Below are 21,013 nucleotides of genomic sequence, written 5' to 3'. Positions count from 1 at the left end.
TGTAGACTGAACAAATGAGCCACAAAGAGCACAATTCACTGTCATGTACGTTCTTCACCCTTCTATGCCATTTTCACTTGAGAGCTCTCAAGCAATGAGATGAATAATAGGTATATATTCATTTTATATACTTCAGCTATCATGTACAGATCAAGAGACATGAAACAAGTAACGCTACATTACCACTTTTTTGGTGGGACTTAAGACTGATCTTCGAATTAAAAAAAATCATTCCGTTTTTTGTCAACCAGTCACTTCTGTCCATCCCGTGGTTTTCTACAGATCATGTGCGTGGTGCTCGTACGTGACTCACTGTGTGTTAAACATCCAGACGGTGTGTTTCTTTACTAACATAACTGTGTGAATCAGTGTTAACTGGCACATGAGGAAGAGCTTAACTGACACTGGCTACACAGCTTTGTGTCAACACAGACACACACATACTCAGCCACATCTGTGTTTCCAAAATGACTTAATATGCATTGGCTGGCTGACTCACCCTGACATCACCACTCAGGAGTGCTGACTCTCAGTTCATCGGGCAGAGAGGTCCCAGCTGTCTGTGTGTGGGTGTGCTAAATTGGGATGTCAAAAATGATGAATTCTCTATACTTCCTCTCCTCTGTATGATGCCACCTCCTGCTTCAACATTCCTTTTTCCCCTTTCCATGGACTAGATGTATAATAAGTCTCATCTGTCATATTCCTCTTTCTTCCATCAAAGAAATTACACGATCAGCAAAATTAAAACATATTAAGGCGGAAGAGCAGATCGGGGTGAAGGGGTAAAGCAGTGATTAATACTTTATTGATCATATTGCAACACTGCAATGTAAAATCTCAAAGAACACTGTAAATGTGTCATTAGGAAGAATGTTTCCTAATATTTCTAATTTCTAAAAAACATAAACCTGCATCTTTTAAAGATAAGGTTGTTATTCTCTTTAACACTGGAAATTTGAACAGCTCCTTAATTTCTCAACACATTTATGAGTCCACTGTTGTTGCTTATTTGATTTTGCAGCACATTATATATCAAGGCATAAAGACAAACAATACCTGAGAAAGTCCACTATTCTAATGTTCTTGGTCTTGTCCATTGACTGTAAAAACAATGGACAACTAACATTCAATTTGTAAAGATTTTATAACTGAATTTCAATTTTTTTCTAAATACATTTAAAAAAAAGAAAAGAAATTGGATTTGACAGTGTGTTTTGGAATCAACCAGTCCAGCTGTTCATAGTCATCATCCGGTCTTCCTGTTCACTGGGGGCGGAGGCTCAGCATCCTGTGTGCTAACTGGCTACCTGGGCAGCATGTCCTGTAGGTCTGCTACGACATAGGCCACCACGGCCCACAATGCTGAGCAAAGATTCATGGCTTGAGGGTCCTGAACAGTCATGGTATCACCTTCACTGTGGTGGAACCAAAAGTACCGATTGTCTGCTACATGGAGGCTAGCACCTGGATGAGAGATGGAGGAGGAAAAAAATGTATAAAATAGTAACTGCTCCACTAAACGTTACATGTTGTAGAGTCAACTGTTCAAACAATCCTGCACTCAAAATCATTACATTATACAACATTAAAGAAACAACATTTTTGCAACTGGTGTAATCCTCCACCATTTGTCTGCATAAGGGTTATGTGGGTCTGACTAATATAAGGAGTGGTTCAATTCCTTTTACCAATAACTTATCATAGAGGTTGGGGTTTTCCGGTCCTAGCATGTGGAAAACAACCAAAGCAACTAAATACTCAGAAATTGGTAAAGAGAGAAGGAAGAAGTCTACGTGTTGATACAATTTCACTTCTCTTTGTGATGATGTTTCTATTTCAATCTGCTTAACTTGTTCTTTAGACTGTCTGGCCTGCTAAGGTTTGCTGATGTATTAGGAATTAATCATTATTTTAATAGCAATGAGGTGGCATAGACAACCTTTTTTACCATGGCAGGTGATCATTGTTGTCTTGAGTCCAGATGGCATCCATTCTTACCCTTTATCCTGGTCCTGGTGCCAGCTCTTTGCTTTATGTTTTTTTAAGCTGATTGATGCTAAGGATACCAGTTTCACATTCAGAACCTCTTGCACTATTTTGGAATCCATTGTTAACCATTCATCTGTCTGCCCCCACCTCCACCTGACTACCACTATGTGAGACCCTTTCCTTATCCTACCTCCTCACCATAAGCCCGCCCGCCCGCCCACACACACACACACACACACAAAACAGTAAAATGAATAGTGGTGCATGCATATGTATTTACCCCCTTTGATATGAAGGCCCTAAATAAGACTACTACGTAGCTTCAGAAGTCACAAAAATAGTTCAATAGTCCACCTGCGTGCAAGTGTCACATTATCCGTCACATGATATCAGTAGTATGTTCTGAAAGCCCCTAGGCCCTTCATATTAATAGTCTTTGGCCTTGGCATTAATACCTTATATATATGTCAATGCTTAATACATCCATGGAGAGGTCCGATTTGTATTTGCGAAAACTCTCGCGAGACTCGCTGCCCGACGACCTATCCTAAACAACAACCTCAAACATCTCGCGACTTTTGCGAATCTTGGGGTACCATTTGAGCCAACAGGGCGCGGAGAAGAGTTTGTCAGCGATATTGCCATGTTGAGAAAAAGGCGCTGTTTTTTTGATTGCGAAAGTAAATACCATTTGTATGGCTTACCGAAGGAAGACTCAGTGAAGAATCAGTGGTTCAAATTCATGTTTACCACGGTTCAGCAGACGTACAAAGGCCCCTACCTTTATTTGTGTTACCTTCATTTTGAAGCGCATTGCTTCCTAAACTGGGCACAGGTCAAGGCTGGATTTTCGCAAAAGTTAATGCTGATAGAAGGGTCAGTTCCCACTTTGCTGGGCCATTCTGGAGATTCAGGATCACAACCTGCGGGTCAATTCAAAGCGGGAAGTACGTCAGAATTAAGGCTCGAGGAGGAGCAGGACGGATCGATCCCGACTGTGCGAGACCGTTCTGTTAATACATCCATCATGGACCCAAATGTGAAATCAGAACCTGATGATATTGTGGTACCCGACACAGCATTGACTCCAGCAGCGACTACGGTATTTTCATGCTCAGCGTGTGTCTCAGTCAACCTATTTGTGTAGAAGGACTGCATGCAATATTGTCTGCAACATGTGCCTGTTGTTTAGCTCCCAGCAGCTAACGACGTTACTGCTATTCTCCAGCGCTGGCTCAAACTTGTCCCATGTGCTGCTGCTCGCTCCATAGACAGTATATAAGGCTCGCTCTCATAGCTTTTCTTTTTCTACTCTTCGTCTTACTTTTTCCTCTTCTTTTACGTGAATTACTGCCCTCCACAGAGGAAAAAATAGTATCAAAAGTCATTTATATAAGCGGATACAGTCTGCTGGCTTATATCTTTCTAGTTCTTTCATTATGATAAACATTGGGTATTTTTTAGCTTTATTTCTAGTCGACGACCCCTCTGCAGCAGTACCAAAACACTGATATCAGCCAGGGTTTCATACGTCCCATAACTAAGGAACTAATCCCATCATCTTCTGGGGTGCTAGGGTGAAGCAATGGGTATCCATATACAATAAGAATTCGGGTAACGGAGGAAATAAGCCAGGTGTAGCTACATATTGGTATTTTTCAAGCTTAGTTTAACTATTTTCAAAACGATAACAGTCGTGTTTTCGGTTGCAAAATTGCAAAAGGAGAAATAGTGAGCGTTCATGTATTACCAAAGGATCTGAAAAATCCAAGAGAAATGGTGCAGTTTATTGGTAGTATTTTGTGTTTCCTAACCACAGGAAAAAGTCAATTGTGCTTCAGAATTAGGGCTCAACAAGGGAGGATCAATCCAGACTGTGCAAGACCCAAGTGTGAAACCCAAACCTGTAAGTAAGAATACTATAGTAGATATTCCCAAGGTACTGTTCACACTGCACTGTTGACCCCTCCAGCGACTGGCATTTTTATTAAGAGTCAAACCCTCGTACACCTTCCTGCTGCTGTCAATACTCACTAGTGCACCAAATCTGCCATTAAAAATACCCCCAAATAAATACACTGTTAAGCCTGTTGTTTGAAATATTTGTGATAATGAAAGTGTTGCTGTTCCCTGTGTTGCTGTTTAGGGCACCGCTGACAGTTCCTGTCGAATTTTGCCTCCTGTAAGACACGTAGCCTCCCAGACTGACCCCCCGAAGATAAAATCGGTCGGCACACAGCTATCCATGCAAACTCTGCAGAATCCCTTTCGAAGTAAAGGTTTGTAGTTCTACATGTGATCAAGTCATATTTTGCTTTTACTTACTAAAATAGAGTCTGCTCATTCATTTAGCTATTGTAGACACAACTGACAGAATCATTTATTTCTTTGTCTGTGCATTGAAGCTACCCAGGTGAAGATGCCCAGCAGAGATTGCGGTGTGTGGACCGACACCTTCCCCTTGGACAGTCCACTACTGCTCCTACAACCAACATTAGTAAAGAGACCATCCAAGAGACCTCGACTCAGCCTTACAGACGAGGAGGAAGGCCCTTCAGAACCCAGCTCGTCTGTGGCCGTTCATGAACCAGAGGACTCAACATGAGTCTGTGGACTCAGTCACTGTCGTGGGCTAGCGGTCTCTTTTCACCTTCTCATGGAGAGGAGTTGGTGGATGACAGATTAGTGAATGGGACAATAAAGACTGCTGAGAACTTGCGCAAGGCACCAAGCCCTCAGCTGCTCCTAACTTGAGGCAACTGATTCTCCTGTTCGGTCACTGCTTTAAAAAGGGAGATGTGTTTGTGGTCTGTCTGGCTGAAGGTTCACATATTGTTGTGTTCTATTTCTTTTCAGTTCCTCTTTTACATGTTATACCATGATGTCTTTCAGAATAGAATGTGATTTCACTTCTACTATTTTCACAGTTTTAATTCAGATTTATTTAACTTCCACTAAGTAAAGTTGAGTTTAATACTCAAAAGGTCCTAATGCAAAAAAGTGTAGTTGGCAACAATATCAGGATGATAATGAAACAGGAAGGCATCTGTAATAAATATAAAAGCAGGCTACTGGAAAAATTTGGGTCAGGAACTGGGAAGAGGCCCCTTCATTACCTATTTAAATCAAGGACACAAGGCTCAAATAAATCACTTTATAAAGCAGGTTAACACCCAACTGGAGTATGTACTCTAAAATCAGCCAAAAGCCACTTAGCATGCGCTACTAAAGCATCACTGAAGAAACTTAAAACATAATACATTTGAAAATATTGATGTGGCATAATGGAAAATAGGTTTAAACAGATTTAGCTCACATGTTTAAAAAAAGTTACCTAACAAGCTCCCATTTAATCAGCAATCCCTCCTGCCTAGAAGTTAAACTGAGTTTTTTTTTAAACTAGACACCTTCCCCATTCCCTTTAAATAATACAGTTTTTTCTATCAAATCTGTACTAATCAAATTTATCACTTTATTAATGTTTTGGAAGAGGTGGCATCCTCAATGATTTGGCATAAATGGTATAATAAGACATCTAGTAATGAACATATTGGTTAATCTTCTCTTAAGTAAAAAGAAAATGGCTTGGAAAAAATTCTGGCTTTTATATACAGTATTCAATACTTTACATACAATCTAGATACCGCTAACTCCTTCTTAGTTGATAAAACATTACTGCAATTATTTTGTCAGTGTCAAATAACGATGGAATGTTGGCCAAATCTACAACTCTTACCACTTAATCCTTCAAGATATCTTTTACTATGACAGTGTGACAATTGTGGTCAAGAATACCTCATTGTTAATCGTCTTGGTTTATAGGGGACATTATATTGACAAACAGAATTATTTTGGTTCTGTTTGAGGGAAAAGCACTAATCATTTAAATTTATTTATTACAGATGTCTGTAGGTAAATAAACAATAAAAAAAAAAGTTCCAGGAATGTGAAAACATCACTAAATTGAAGAACAAATAAAGTCCTGCAGAAGTCGTTCTACCTTACAAGTGCCTTTGCGCAAGGCACCACACCCTCAGCTTGGAAATGTTACATGTTTGATAATGGAAGACTGTCACTGTATCCACATACTGTAGCAATCTATCCTCCTTCCAATAATTCACCTTGCTGTTGCTTTAAAGCAGGAACATTTGTGGCACCTTGTTATGCACTGAAATGTTTAAAGTTTTTTTCAGTCCCTCGTCTAAAAGGTTTACCACAGTCTTTCTGTGTATATTGCAATTTCACTTCTACAAAAACCAGACAGAGAGGATGTTTGGACCACTACAGCTTTAGCAAAGCCACAAAGAAAGAAACATACTCAGATATTAAGCACAGCATTGGTGAAGGTTCCATCTGTTGCAAAAAAGTTAGCTATATTGTTATTGCTTTTTCCAGTCTCTCACTTATACTGCTAAACTAGAAGAAAGTCAGTTTCAATTCAGTTTTCAAAGAAATTCCATTTAAAGCTAATATCTGCCCCCACTTCCCTATTCTATTCTGTTTTATGTTCATAGTTCAGCCACAAGGATGTGATTCAGTGTAAACAGCACTTTCAAAGATGTTATTAAAACCAAAACCACAGAAATAAGGACGGGTTTCTTCATATTTTAATTGTGTGCTTACGACAGACACAAAATGATGTTGAACCAGGTTAAGCATATTTCTTAAGTTGATATAAAATTAATTTTAGTGTGCCCAATTATCCTATCATGAACATTTGCTGCTAGTTACAGACAGACAGATAAAACCTATTTATTCAACTAACCTGGTACTCCTGCCTGCATCCATGGTGAGATGTCTGTCCCTTCTCCATGTGCCTCCAGTTTGGTCGTATTAATGGGAACCAACAGTTTGACCACTTCTGTCATCACCTGTTGATAACGTACACAGCTTAGTGCTTTCAGCTCATCGCACAGTCAGTTATACACCAGCGCTTTTTAAACATGGGGTGGAATTCCAACATGCACTGTCTTATTTTTTACATTACATGGCCTCTCGGATTAGATGCAAGAAAAACAGCACATTCACTGGACTGACACCTTGCAGAATCTGTGCTTTGCAGAATTCAAGCCTGATTAAGTACTAGGGGTGTCACAATTTCAATTCTAAATTGAAATCAAACGAAATGAGCTATCAATTATCGAAATTAAAGGCAGGATCAGCAATTAACATTAATTATTTAAATACAACCATGTTGTGTGGTACATTCCAGAAAAAATATGGCTATTATTATAGCACACTTGATACCATGTAGTCTCTTGTTTTTTTAAAGAATTAAAACCAATGATCTGTTGATTATTTACAAATCAAGAGTTTATAGTCTGGCATAGCATAGCATGGCATAAAAAAAAAAAAAAGAAACGTGACCTTTAAAGTGGCTATACTGTAGGTAAAAAATTTGTGTTGATTCTAATGGCCGCTTTGGACAAAAGCAGTAGTGTTTTTACCACACCTGCTGTCATAAAGATCTTTTCCTTACGGTGCTGTATTACCCACTGTGTTACTGAGTTAGCGTTACCGGGAGGTCATATAGTCGCGATGAATATTTTGCTCAAGACAGAAAATTATTCCTTTACAATAAGAAAATACGTTACAGATGCATCGTTGCATTTCAAGTGTTGAATACGGTAACTTAGCCTACTTTGGATGTATCGTGAGCTATACTGGGGGTCACTGTCACGGTTTCTTTACACAAGTAACGTTACAGGGGGACAATGAGAAAATAGTAAGATAACACAAACACGGACTGAAAAGAAATAAATACTGGGCACTAAATGGAAGGGGGACTTCATTTCATGTAGGCCACCGACGTCCAACCACGTCTCGCATTGTGAAATATTATAGACTATAATTAGTCTTGTTTGCTGTTACAGGTCCTTTATGATCATCAGATGGACAATTAAACAGTTTTTTTTATGATCATTTTTTTTATTATTATATTTTTAACATACAACATACAGAACAAATAAATGCACTTGAACAAGAACCAAAACCTTCTCACACCCCCCACCCTCTGCGGTCTCGAGGAAAACAAAACAAACCAATATACAAGAAACAAAAACAGAAATCACACCTTGCCTAGTCGCTCTCCTCTAATTATTGTGGTGTTGTGGTCACCAGGACTGATACTTGTGCTGCTGTGTTTCTCCATAGGTCTATAGTCGATGACTTGGCTTTGTTAATCCTTGCTGTAGAGAGCTCGAGCATAACTATGTCCAGGAAGTACGCCAACCACTGTTTTATACAAAGCGAGTGGGGGGGGGGTAGGGAGCCAGCACTGAGCTATCATTTTCTTGGTTGCGGTTGAGCCAGCTAGCCAAATTTTCTTCTGTCTCCCAAGTAGGTGTAATTTAGAGTCATCATTAAGTAACAAAACAATCGGGTCAGTAGGAATTCGACATCCTATCACATCAGATGTTATTGATGTTGTTTTATTCCAAACCTCATGCACCTGTTCACACTCCCAGACCATATGCAGGAAAGTTCCAGTTTGTTCAGGTTGACAGAACATGCAATAGGGAGTAGGAATGACTTTAGAGACGTATCTCTTCTGAGGAGTCCAATATGTCCTATGGCATATGCTGAAGTGGATCTGCTGGTGATTTGAGTTCTTGGAACAGTGGGAAATGTTGTCCCAAATTGTCTCCCAATTAATTACGTTGCCCTCAGGGCTCAGCTCTCGCTCCCATTTCTTTAATATTGGGAGTTCTCCTACGGATACTTGCATCAGTTTAGCATAAATCCCGGACACTAATCCTCTCACCGGAGAATCAACAAGCCATTTAACGATTGGGTGCGTCTCAAGACTGTTCCCCCATGGCACTCCATAACATTTTGGTCTGATCTTAAGCGAAGATAAAGGAAGAAGGATGTCTTAGGGACCTCAAAGCTAGCTCTCAGGTCTTCAAAACTTAACATACCTTCATCATTGAATAGCTGGTCTAGAGTATAAATACCTCGGTCACTCCACTGGTTACAAACAAAGGGTCTGTTACCAGACGTTAAGTGTATGTTGTGCCAAATTGGGGTGTTCAAATGCCAGTTATTGGTGTAACATAGTTGCTCCTCCACCTGTTTAAAGTTGGTCAATGTGTTGGTGATAATAGGGCCATAGGCTAGCATAAACCTTTTTGGACACACACCTGCAAAGGCAAGGTCTTGCAGTCTTAGACTTCCAGTTCTCTCCATGGAACTGTAGATGAGGGGTCCATCCAAACTCTGAGGGCCCGTAGCTGAAAGGCTCTGTGATATACTTTAAGGTTGGGGAGGGCCAGGCCTCCCGTGTTTGTGGTACGTTGCAGGGTAGAGTATTTTAACCTAGGTTGTTTATTATTGCAAATATACTGCCGGATTACGGTATCAAGTTTCTTCCAAAAATGTATTGGTGGGGGTAAGGGGATCATTGTTCTTAAGAAATTCATACAAGGAACTATGTTCATTTTAACAACAGCGAAAGAAATTTTAAAAGTTCCACAGTTACTTTATATCAAAGGTGTAATCAAATCATGGATTTGGAGAATCGTTACTTTTTAAATACTGTTAATTGTGTGACACTGTTGTGTTTTCAATCCTACCTTTCGTGCTGCATCACTGCCAGTAAACTGCAGAGCCACCGGGGTAAATGTCCCCAAGTCCGACTCCATGACCAGATCAAAGTTGGACATGTTCACCTGGGTGGGGAGAGGAAGGAGACAGAGCAGATAGAGGAGGTGAAAGAACAGAGAGATCAAGAGAGAGCATGGACACATAAAAAAACAATCCAAGCTGTGTTTGAATGATTAAAAACAATACAAGCTTCAGTCAATATGACTCCACCAATCACTGGGAGTTGCTGATACAGCTGCCTTATCTAACTGAGGCAGTTTAAATTCTAATTATATATCGAATGTAAGAACTGGACAGTCCACTGGGGAGTGGGGAAGTACACTAGTGAAAGTATTTAGTTTGGTACGAAACATCAAATGTACAAAACTTGTACCTCTGTTTTTAAGAGTGTAGTTTATTATGGGTCAAGGCTTGGTGGTAAGCAGCCAAAGTCACAAAAAAAGAAAACTGTAAGACAATATATTGCTGTTTAGATCCTTCTTACAGAGAAAAATGTGGTAGCTATCCTGTCCAATTCACTGGAAGTACATTTCTACACTCCTATACTTTCACAGTGTGGTCTGACCCTTCTTGATTCTTACTAGCAGGAATAATATGCTTTACTGCTTTTATAGTGTGTTTCTTATTAGGTACTACTGCAGTAAAAGCAGACAGTACCTTATGTAGATTATAGTACTGCTGCGCTCCGACTCCACCCTGCTCTTCAGCTGTCCACAGCACTGTTCGCAGGGTTCTCCTCGGACGCAAACCTGGACGATATAGACTTAAATGAACACACAAAGCAACAAATATATAAGGAATGATAGATATTACAGCTCCAAATGCCTGATGAAAATGCTGCAAATTTTCTTTAGAACTTGTAATACATTCTAAAGTTTACTGTATTTCTGACTAAAAAACATTTTCATAACTGGACCTTGTGCACTTGGCTGGATGAAACTGTCCCACTATAGGTTTATTCAGTTGCATTCTTTCCATAACAATAATGTACTGCATATCCGAGCCTGTTTCCTAATTATGCGTGTTCTTGTTCCTCTACAAACAGTTGAAGGAAATTACTGTTTATAGTCTGAGGAATTGTTTTGTAACTTGTCCCTAAGTTTGGAATGGGATACTCGTCAAGATATTCACCAACTGGCTGTTGAAGTTTATTAAAGCATCAGTATAGAACATGTTTTACTCCCTCGTTCATGGAGCTTTACTATATTTTACTTTTGTACACTGTTCTACCAACTGTTAAGAGTGGTACTGTAAAGTCACTTAGTAAATCACTAACTTGACTTTGTTTGTTTTTAAGCTTGTGTAAGCTTGCTGCCATCTGTATACTTTTTTTCTACATCCAATTCTACAGTATGTAAATGTTTAATTCTGTGAAAGTTCATCTGTGAAGCATCATGCACTGTATATGTGTGTGTGTCTATATGGTATGTCTGTGTCTATATTACCTAAGTCCTTGATAAGTGACAGGGCTTCCCAGGAAATCATGGCTCCACCTCCGTCATCCATGGCGCCTTGGCCCACATCCCAACTGTCCAAATGGCCGCTCAGTAAGACAACCTAGCAGATTGGACAGATAAAGAGATATAAACATGGAAATAAGAGACTGAGATGGGAAACTTTTGCTAGGTACGTATCCATGCAACCCGACCATTTGTCTGATCTAAATCAAAGTGCTAGAGAATAGAATCCGATAACGCTCTCTGACCCATATCTTGTCTACAATTTATTAAAGCACACACAAACACATATACACACAATATGCTTCAAATATAACTCAGTATGTGGCCAGGTTGGCTCATTGGGTAGAGCAGGTGCACAAATACTGAGAGGTTTATGCCTCGACGCAGAGGTCCAGGGTTCGAATCTGACCTGTGACAATTTCCTGCATGCCTTTCTCACCTAGCTGTCCTATCAAATAAAGGTGGAAAATCCCTAATAATAATATGACTCAGCTTTCATAATGAAAAATTGCTTTTTATCAGTAAGGACAAACAGACTTACAAAAACAGGAAAACTAAGACAACATCTTCAGAAAAAGTTCAGAGTAACATCCCCATTTCCAGGAATTTTAAGGGGTGGGATTCCGGTCAGCGGGATGATCCTGACCTGAGGTTCCAGGTTACAAAACATTTTCTGACCTGAGCCAGCCCAGTCCGGACAATAACCCAGAGGCCACACTACCATTAAAACGAGAGCAAGTGTTTCTCCTGTAGGCTCGTTATAAATGAAACCTATCAGTAATCACAAATGTTAATAGTGTGTACTCTACACGCTTAAATGCTTTTAGCATGACATAGGAATACCGTACATCAGCTGGGAATATAAAACATACATACACATTTAGTAAAGACAGGCTAAGGCATGCATCAGGGTTTTTACAATCCAGTCGTTGGGTCGGAATTTGCTCATAAACACACTAGGCTTGTAATAATTCAGCCCACCTGCAGTGTTGAAATAACAGATCATTCATATGTATTAAAACTCACCATGGATCATTTTTGTTGTACTCTTTTTACTGAGGGGTACAGCTACCCGACTATTGCCGACTAGTTGTCTTAAGGCTGATTCATGGTTGTGCGGAGGCTCCACGCAGAGCTTTCGCCGTAGCCTACATAAGTGACCGGAAGTTTATACTTGTGCGTTGGTGTGTGCGTCGATCTCTTCTACGAGAATAGCAGGGCCGGCATGCGTGTGGAGTGTGTGGTAGAGTGAGTGAGAGAGTGAAGGTGATTCGCTTCGGAGCGAGGACTCTAGAGAGGAAATCTGTAGCAGGAATAGTTAACCATCTCGTTGATTTCATGTTGTTTATGTAGAAGGAGAACCCGGTTTTTACAATGTGTTACAACTAAATATGTTGTAGTTAACTACGGTAGTTTAAATGAAGAGAGATCAACCAAGTATGAAAAATATGTTTAGATGTGGTTCAGTGACCTGTAGTTTAGATGGGAATAGAAAATGGCAACATGATTTGTGTTTTTAGCCATAACCATAAACAGAAAGCCTACACATCAGGACATTTTGATTTAAAAAGGCAAGTTAAGTGGGTGGAATAAAAAAAAAACAGCAACTTATCACTCTCAGATGACTATGACTTGGCTTTGAAAGGCTAAACTGTGGAAATGACTCACTATACCCATTTTTCTATGAATGTGGGCACACACTCCAACCACTACTGCTGCTACTGCCAGCTAAAGCACAAAGTCACAGAGCCAGAAATGATGTCAACCATGCCATGTGTTTCATTTCCCTTTTCTATAATGAGCGACCAAACTATGTTTCCCAGATCAGAATAGTAACAGCTTACATCAGCGAAGTTCCTCAAATCCATGTCTCCTGATTTGTTCTTCAGTTAGCACAACTTTTCCCCCACAAATTAAACCAGAGGGACTGCTGTCGAGAACGGAGTTCACTTGAATTACACACACTGGTAATTGCTGAAATATATTGGACATAATAATACTATACAAACTAAGTTTGTGTTCTCTGTTAGCAAAAAAAGTCAGGAATCTTGTGTTTGGTCATCTTATATTTGTATTTGCAGGTTGAAGAAGCTGAGATGGAGTAAAGGCTTACGCACATACTGTTCATGTTCACACTCCTGGGAAATTCCCAGTGCAAACACCATCCACCTTCATCTGCCAAAAAAACATATCTTGTCAGATATTACAAACTGTACATATGCCTCGGTCTCAAATGCAAAATGCACACTTCCTTAACAACAATAACTTGACTCATGCTCCAGGCAACCTCCACCTATATACAGTACAAACATCATGATTCACAGAGGACACTGTGGAAATTCCACACAGGTTTCAGGCGTGCGATACGTGCAAATAGAAAAGGTTAATTCAGTTTGGTCAAGTCTGACGAGAAGCTTCTCCCCCGTTTTCTTGCTATGCTGCAGTTTGGTTCACACAGGTTTTACCACTCATCTTCACAAATCAGTGCAGCTGCAATTTACATACCCTGTTCAGCTATTTAGGACATGCTCGTTCAACCCGACTAGATGGGAAATTATGATTCTGCTTCTCTTCCACTTTTATTCAGACAGACCAACAGCTTTGAGTAGACAGTAAAATGCATCAGGACAGTTTCTTCCAAGGATTCCAAGTTAAATCTGGCCCACTAGTTCTAACTGTAACAGTGGGCAACATGTGCCTTGGTGCTGAGCATGCCACATCTGGTATCCTGAGCCCAATGTATCGTTTCAGCCCTGTACACTGAAGACAGAAGCATTAGTAGTTTTTTTTTTCCAATCATACTGCCTCCTCTACAAACAGAGAAGTATGCATTTGGAGATTTGTGCAGCAGCACCTTGTCCGTTTCTCAGGTTCTACCTGCTAGACGTGTCTTGGTCCTTACCCACATATAGTGCTAACGACCTGTGTGTGACAATGTGTGACACTGCAATGCAGAGCTGCAAGCTGGGTCAGGTAATGTGTTTGCTCTGCGCAGTGATAGGCAGGGCATATTTTGCCAACTTATTCTATGATTGACAAATCTAATAGTTGAAGTGGTAACTATACGTTGTACTTAGGTGTCTGTCTATGGTGCACATAACCTTTCATACAATGCATGCTGGAATCAGATCATTTTATCCTATTTTCAGGTAAATCACCCTGTTAAAGGGATACTTCACCGATTTAGCATTAAGCTTTGTATCAGCAGAAACACGGTAGTATTTTTTAATGACCGTGCTTCCCTCCCTCATGTCACCCTGAGACGAGAGATCTCTGTATTGTGTATAATACATATATAATACTTCCAATGACGTAAAACAACGATTTTTGCGTCATCTGAAGATTTTTGCCCAGAGGCAATGGACTACAGCCAGTACTAGGAGCTACTTCCGCATGTTTTCAACCAGCCCATAGGGGGTTGGACTGTCATCTTTTCCCAGAGATTGCCGAAGCAAAAACGAGCGTCAGCCATCTTGAATCTTGGCTTAGCTTCTCAGCAGAAACTGTTAGATAGATAGATAGATTTATTCATCCCAAAGGAAATTTTAGAACAACAATTATGTGCATTCAAACTACCGCACACGTGTACCACCGGGATACATTGGTACAGATCGGAGAATATGCAGGACACTTTATTACAGACGGAATACTCCACACACTTTGCGAGTTTCGCCCGCGGGCTATGGATACCAGCGGTGTTACTCGATGCATCTGGCCGGTAAAGGGACATCATCAGCAGGGAACGTTGAACGAGTGTGCCGGTGGAAAGCTAACGTTAGCCGGCCACTTGTTCCATCAATCCTGCTTGCAAGTGTCCGCTCATTAGACAACAAACTGGAATACATCCAACTTCAACGAAACTCCCAACACAAGTTCAGAGACTTCTGTGTTTTTGTTGTTGTGGAAACACTGCTGAACAACAGTGTACCGGACTATCCAGCTACCAGGCCGGCTGCTCTGTCACCGGGTAAGACTAGCTAGTGGAGGTGGGCTGTGTTAACACGGACTGCCTGGTGCAGAAATGGGGTGCTTGTATCCAACTAACTGCTAACTGCTGGTGGAGTTTGTGACTGTTAAATGCTGACCATTCTACATTCCACGCAAATTTACGGCTGTGTTTAGCTATACTCAGTGTTTACAGCCCACCAAGCACTAATGCTAGTAGCTATGCGTTAGCAGAACTTTACAGAGCTTATAATGTGTGTGCACTAAATGTAGTTTCGTATGTCGTTTTTATATATTTTAAATGTGTAACCACTTGAGCCACAGTGAAACGTTGTTTTGTGTGTATGGTTGAAATGACAATAAAACACACTAGAGTTGAGTTAACTTTCTCATTGTCTGTCTGTCTGTCTGTCTGTAAACGGTAGGCGTGGCTTGGGATTAGACGCAAAACCAGCGAAACAAGTACATTCTGGGATTTGGTGTCTTTCATCCACATGAACCAAAAACACATTTTCTGGCTTTTCTCGGCCTAGAAGCCACCAATTTCTAAAGAAAATTCACATTTCTACTACATAAGTGACCCAATTTAAAGATATATTCATCTTTCCAACAGTGAAATATCCCTTTAAGTAACATTGTGGATCCCCATTGACTCCAGTTTTCTACACAGCATACTAGTTTTACTTTACAAAATACTATACAAGGAATGACTGCAGGTTTTAATAGTCATTCTGCATGTTTACATTCATGTGTGTTCACAAACCACAACTCTGCTGGTATAATCAAAGGATAGGTTCATTTCAGCAGGCCTGTAATTTAAGTTAAGTTGTTTAGACTCGCCAATAGAAAAAATGCTGTGATCTGTGAAAAATGCAGGAATGTCTGGCTTGTTGTAAATTCAAATAACTAATTTCCAATTTGTCCTAGTTTGGGAATTCATGAAAATAGGAAGCCAAGGCGGGGACATTTCTTGAGAATTTCCAAGATCCTAGAAATAAAAAAACTAAAAATTAAAAACACATCCAAAAACACATAACTAACAGATCAATAGTCTTCTTACGAAATGCTTTCTTTCCATTAAAACATAATTTATACTGACCGACTGAAAGTTGAATTTCCAACTAAGCCTCAGCACTTCTTTGGAAAGATCAGATCACACCCACCCACAAAAAAAAAGGCCGACTAAACAGCTCTGGGATTATCTGGAGTCGGCAAAAAAAGAGGTTACACCATTCTCTCCTCGCCCCACCAAACCGAGGAAAAGAGAGACTAATTAAGAGAGAGACAAGAACATAATAATAGAGTCCTTCTTGGGTCATCTGTTTCTCACACAATTCATTTAAAAGGCCCACCAAAATAGTTTAAAGGGGTGATAGAATGATTATATAGGGTATTTCACACTGTTCCTTATGGTCTCCTAATGGGGTATGTAACATTGGTTGGGCTGAAAATGGTCATGAATATTTAGATGAGCTGCGCGCTGATTGGTTGAGCGACTTGCCATACGCACATATTAGAGACGCGTGCTGATTGGTTGAGCGAATCCCCAATACACATACATTAGAGAAGCGACAGAATCTCATATTCCAGACACTGCAATGTTTCATTACCAAATTCACTTCTGAGACTTTTTTAAGCGAGAAATCAACTATATAAAGCTGAAATATGGGCCGTTTTACAAAATTTGATGGCTAATTGCAAATTTGGTAAGACGTGTCGGACTTTAGGAGCTCCACACAGTCTGACGAGAAAGCGGCAGCCTGCTGGGCTCCATACCCAGGGCAAAGTCACCCTTTGTGGATACTGCACTAAGGGGCTCCGCGGCCAGCTGCCGGTGTTACACCGTAAGCTGTGACCCATATTTTCTTATTTGGAGTCATCAATTCAGCAGTTACAGTGGGGTCACACATTCTGACGGCTGCTACTTGTCATATATGGTGACCTCTGAGATACTGGCTCTGTGATGACTCCAAATAAGAAAATATGGGTCCAGATTAGTGTGAAGACATGACATAACAACCCCAAACAATATTTTGAAGTTTGACTCATTAATTCAGCAGTTACAGTGGGGTCACACATTCTGACAGCTGCTACTTGTCATATATGGTGACCTCTGAGATACTGGCTCTGTGATGACTCCAAATAAGAAAACATGGGTCCAGATTAGTGTGAAGACATGACATAACTACCCCAAACAATATTTTTAAGTTTAACTCCTTTATTAAGCAGTTACAGTGGGGTCACACATTCTGACAACTTAGCCAATGTGCTTATTACAAATGTAATTGTGCATGCATGTGCATGCAGTCACAAAGAAATACATGTTAAATTTCAGAGAAAATGTACCTTAATATATTTTATTTACTTTCAGATAAACAGCGGTTTACTTTTTCTCCTTAGGAAGCAATAACAAATCGCGAATAATCATACAGCTCGCATCCGTGGACGTAATGTATTAATGTTTACTCCGTTTGCGTACGCGCTCTTTTTCGCCCTCCATTGTCTAGCACACACGAGCAGACGATGTGCAACAGCGCCCTCTGCGGTCACACTTCCTGATGGGTCACAGCTTACGGTGCAACACCGGCACTAAACTCCGACACACAGTCGGAGAAAATTTGCAATTAGCCATCCTTTTTCGTAAAGCGGCCCATATTTGAGCTTTATATGGTTGATTTCTCGCATAAAAAAGTTTCAGAAGTGAATTTTGTAATGGAATAGCAGAGATCTGCGTGACCTAGCTAGATTCAGAAGACTACCTGATCTCAGGTCAGTTGTGTAGCCTATGTAAATGTTGGGGCGTGACTGTTCTCTTAAGGTTCCGGATTTTGAGATGCTTGCGTAAGCAACTCAGCTTTATTGGGATTCGCCCGTTTTCAGCGGCAGTTTCAAAATATGAGATTTTCATAGTAAAGGGGTGTCAGTGGGACTTTGAGCTTCTATGTATGTCCTATCTACCCACCGAACTGTCGTTATTCAACTATGACAGGGTAAAATCGGTTTTGCATTCTATCACCCCTTTAAATAAGTCAGACAGGCAGGTGTCTGTGATGGGAGTGTAAGGTCTACCTGCTCAGGGTGTTGCCAGCCTGTTATTTCAACAACTGTGTTGAAGGAGTCAGCGTCCGGCAGAGTCTTGGCTCCCATTGTGAGTCTGACCACGATCTTCTGCCCTCTCTGTGCCATACGCCACATCAGCTCAGCATCCTCCACAGTAATGCAGGCTGAAGGGATGCGCTTCACTCCAGCTTGGTAGTCCTGCCAACCTGTGTGGGGACTAGAGATGGAGAGACGTGACAGAGACATACGATTGGATGGATGGATGGATGGATGGATGGATGGATGGATACCTGTTAATAGAAAAAGGAGTAATAGATCGAATGAGTGTGGCCAGAGCTCCTTCTTTGGCTGCCTCAGAGGCGCCATAAGCACGGTAAGCCACCGTCTCCCCGTAGCTGACAAATGGTTGGTTAAAGACCACAATCCTCCCTATGGCCTCACTGGCTCTACGCTTCAGTTCCTCAAAAGACTGAACCACCAACACCTCTGCCTCGATACCTGGAGAGATAACAGAGAGACATGGAGGAGTAAACAGGGAGTGGATGACAGATGACAGACATTAAAATACTTTTATATAGTATGGTCTTTACCCTCAGGTGGTGTCCCTACACTGCTACCCAGTCCCAGTATAGCCAGACTTTTGGCCCTCGGCGCAATCATTTCTGCACTCTCCTTCCCTCTTACCCAATGTGGGATTTTGACTGGCTCTGGAGAAGAAAAGGGTAAAAAGGGACGCAAACTACTGTCACACTCAGCAGAGGGCAATACATTGCTGAAAGAGATCCGTTACTTTGTGAAACATTTATCCTCATTGCACACTTCTCACAGCCTGCATCCAAGGGAGAAAGATAACAGGGCATACTCACCTAAATGTACGTCCAGCCCATCCTGTGTCATAGCATTGTACATGTATTTGATAGCCATCTCCAGGTTGTGTGAGCCACTGACACGGTTCCCTATGGTGTCGGTGAAGTCAGCCAGCCGTCTGTGAGAGCGGTTCTGGGCAGCTCCAAACACAGCCAGGTCAATAATCTGTTTGGCCACATCAGCATAGCCTGCTACCTCTGTAGCTATGTCTGAGACTGGGTTCACACAGAAAAAATCCAAAAGGTGTAAATACAGTCTCTTCTCTTTGTCACTTGAGTAGATAGAGTAAGTGAGAAGATAAATAAACAGTCATGCCACTATGTTATATAATTTTATTTGCACATAATCCATGGCTTGTACAAATTAAAAATAAATTGATGGCAACCCTGATTTCCATACATATAGAGTGCATACATATATCTTTTACTACTTGTCTGAAGACATGAGGGTTTGGGATTACCTTTCCTTGCAGTGTGATTAGATACAGCCCTGGCTGCAGTTGTTGACCTCATGAACCCAGCAGAGTGAGGGTGACAGTCACACAGAGATGATAGCATGAAGAGAAACATGAAGAGGGAGAAGAGGAAGGGCGGTCCACCTTCCTGAGCCATCTGCAGAGAGAAACACATGCATGTGATTAACAGCTGCTTAAGTCATCTCTAACAAGGAAATTCCCTGTAACTAGCAGCAGTATCACTAATATGCTTTGGGGTTGATCAATCAAATTATACTTTTCAAAGTAGATAAAAAAAACAACTGTACGTTAGATCAGTTAACGTTAAACAAATTAATACCAACCTAGGGGCGTCAAAGGAGCAGGGCGAGAGAAGAAAGGCAAAGGAGAGGGAGACTCATAGACGAGAGACAGGGAGGGCAGCAAAACGGGCTTGACTGATGGGGTAGGGCTGGGAGAGGGGGCGAGGAGAGCTGCAGCGAGACAAGTCTAAACATGAAAGAGGACGATAAGGCACCAAAAATGTAACGTTAATGCTGTATTAGTCTCGCTTTGCCATACCCTCCTTTGTATAAACCCAGAGAGTTGGCTTCAAATTATGATTTAATACTGTAACGTTAGCAATTACCTTATTTATTTTTATTTTTGCCACTGACTAATAACGTTAATGAAATGTTTGTGGCACTGAGAGCAGAGTAGCTAATGTTAATTACGTTAATATTAACGTTGTCAGGCGTCGACTGTACAAGTTGTACAACTTTACTTTCAGTCGACGCCTGACAACGTTGTGGTTGGGCTATCCATTCAAATACACCACCAAGATTAAAGTTGCGCCTTATTAGCAAAGTCAAATTCACCGAGCTTTACTTTTATCAACAACCAAACGTTAACAATAAGACGAACTGAGGATGGAGAGAAACGTTACGTCAGTAATCACTTGAAATCTCCATAAAATATAAAAAAAAACGAACCCTTCAGGCCCAGATAGTCTTTGGTATCATTGATGTTATGTTACAATACTTTTTTTAGAGTTTTGAGAGTACTCTCATAGAATACTCATAGACAGTATATAATACTAGAATACCCGGAATATAAACACCGTTTCCGTGCTCGTGATCTGTCTATGCGCGTGATCAACAATCGGCAACTTCCGGCCCGATTGTTTTCACAATAAAAGCCCCATCAATGTGTAACAGTCATACAGTCTATGTTAGCAGTAAAATAACACTGCACACGAACTAATGTATTGATGAAAAGAAAGAAATATGCAACACATTTAAATCAATCTATTAAACGATTCAAAGGTGTAGCTACAAATACTGAACACTTAAAAGTTTTATATGGTAAAATTGTTAGTTAGGTAAAGGTCCCATGGCATGAAAATGTCACTTTATGAGTTTTTTTAACATTAATATGTGTTTCCCCAGCCTGTCTATGGTCCCCCAGTGGCTAGAAATGGCGATAGGTGTAAACCGAGCCCTGGGTATCCTGCTCTGCCTTTGAGAAAATGAATGCTCAGATGGGCCGATCTGGAATCTGCTCCTTATGAGGTCATAAGGAGCAAGGTTACCTCCCCTTTCTCTGCTTTGCCCGCCCAGAGAATTTGGCCCACCCATGAGAGAGAGACATC

The 21,013-nt window shown here is 40.8% G+C and overlaps 2 protein-coding genes across 4 annotated transcripts; one reads left to right on the top strand and one right to left on the bottom strand.

Moving 5' to 3' along the window:
* Nucleotides 1-777: 777 nt before the first annotated feature.
* Nucleotides 778-20,515, bottom strand: LOC120562784 (carboxypeptidase Q-like). Of its 3 annotated transcripts, none has more exons than XM_039806667.1 (12): nt 20,355-20,515; nt 19,728-19,872; nt 19,390-19,540; nt 18,929-19,144; nt 18,653-18,769; nt 18,353-18,560; nt 18,072-18,279; nt 11,043-11,154; nt 10,255-10,346; nt 9,567-9,662; nt 6,758-6,863; nt 778-1,467 (listed from the first exon to the last, which is right to left on the bottom strand). In XM_039806667.1, the coding sequence occupies exons 3-12, from the start codon at nt 19,538-19,540 to the stop codon at nt 1,307-1,309; spliced, it is 1,467 nt and encodes a 488-aa protein (XP_039662601.1). In that variant the 5' UTR covers nt 19,728-19,872; nt 20,355-20,515; the 3' UTR covers nt 778-1,306. The 3 variants fall into 3 exon arrangements, with proteins under 3 accessions (XP_039662601.1, XP_039662600.1, XP_039662603.1); XM_039806666.1 differs by lacking the exon at nt 20,355-20,515 and adding an exon at nt 20,012-20,310 and having other exon boundaries at nt 1,307-1,467; XM_039806669.1 differs by lacking the exon at nt 19,728-19,872 and having other exon boundaries at nt 1,307-1,467.
* On the top strand, nt 2,559-6,580 carry LOC120562787. Its single transcript, XM_039806673.1, has 4 exons — nt 2,559-3,094; nt 3,812-3,898; nt 4,139-4,271; nt 4,398-6,580. The coding sequence occupies exons 1-4, from the start codon at nt 2,636-2,638 to the stop codon at nt 4,595-4,597; spliced, it is 879 nt and encodes a 292-aa protein (XP_039662607.1). The 5' UTR covers nt 2,559-2,635; the 3' UTR covers nt 4,598-6,580.
* Nucleotides 20,516-21,013: the final 498 nt, after the last annotated feature.

The sequence above is a fragment of the Perca fluviatilis genome, chromosome 7, assembly GCF_010015445.1.
Source record: "Perca fluviatilis chromosome 7, GENO_Pfluv_1.0, whole genome shotgun sequence".
NCBI lineage: Eukaryota > Metazoa > Chordata > Actinopteri > Perciformes > Percidae > Perca > Perca fluviatilis.
The sequence above is the reverse complement of the archived record's forward strand: the minus strand, read 5'-3'. Positions and strand labels throughout refer to the sequence as shown.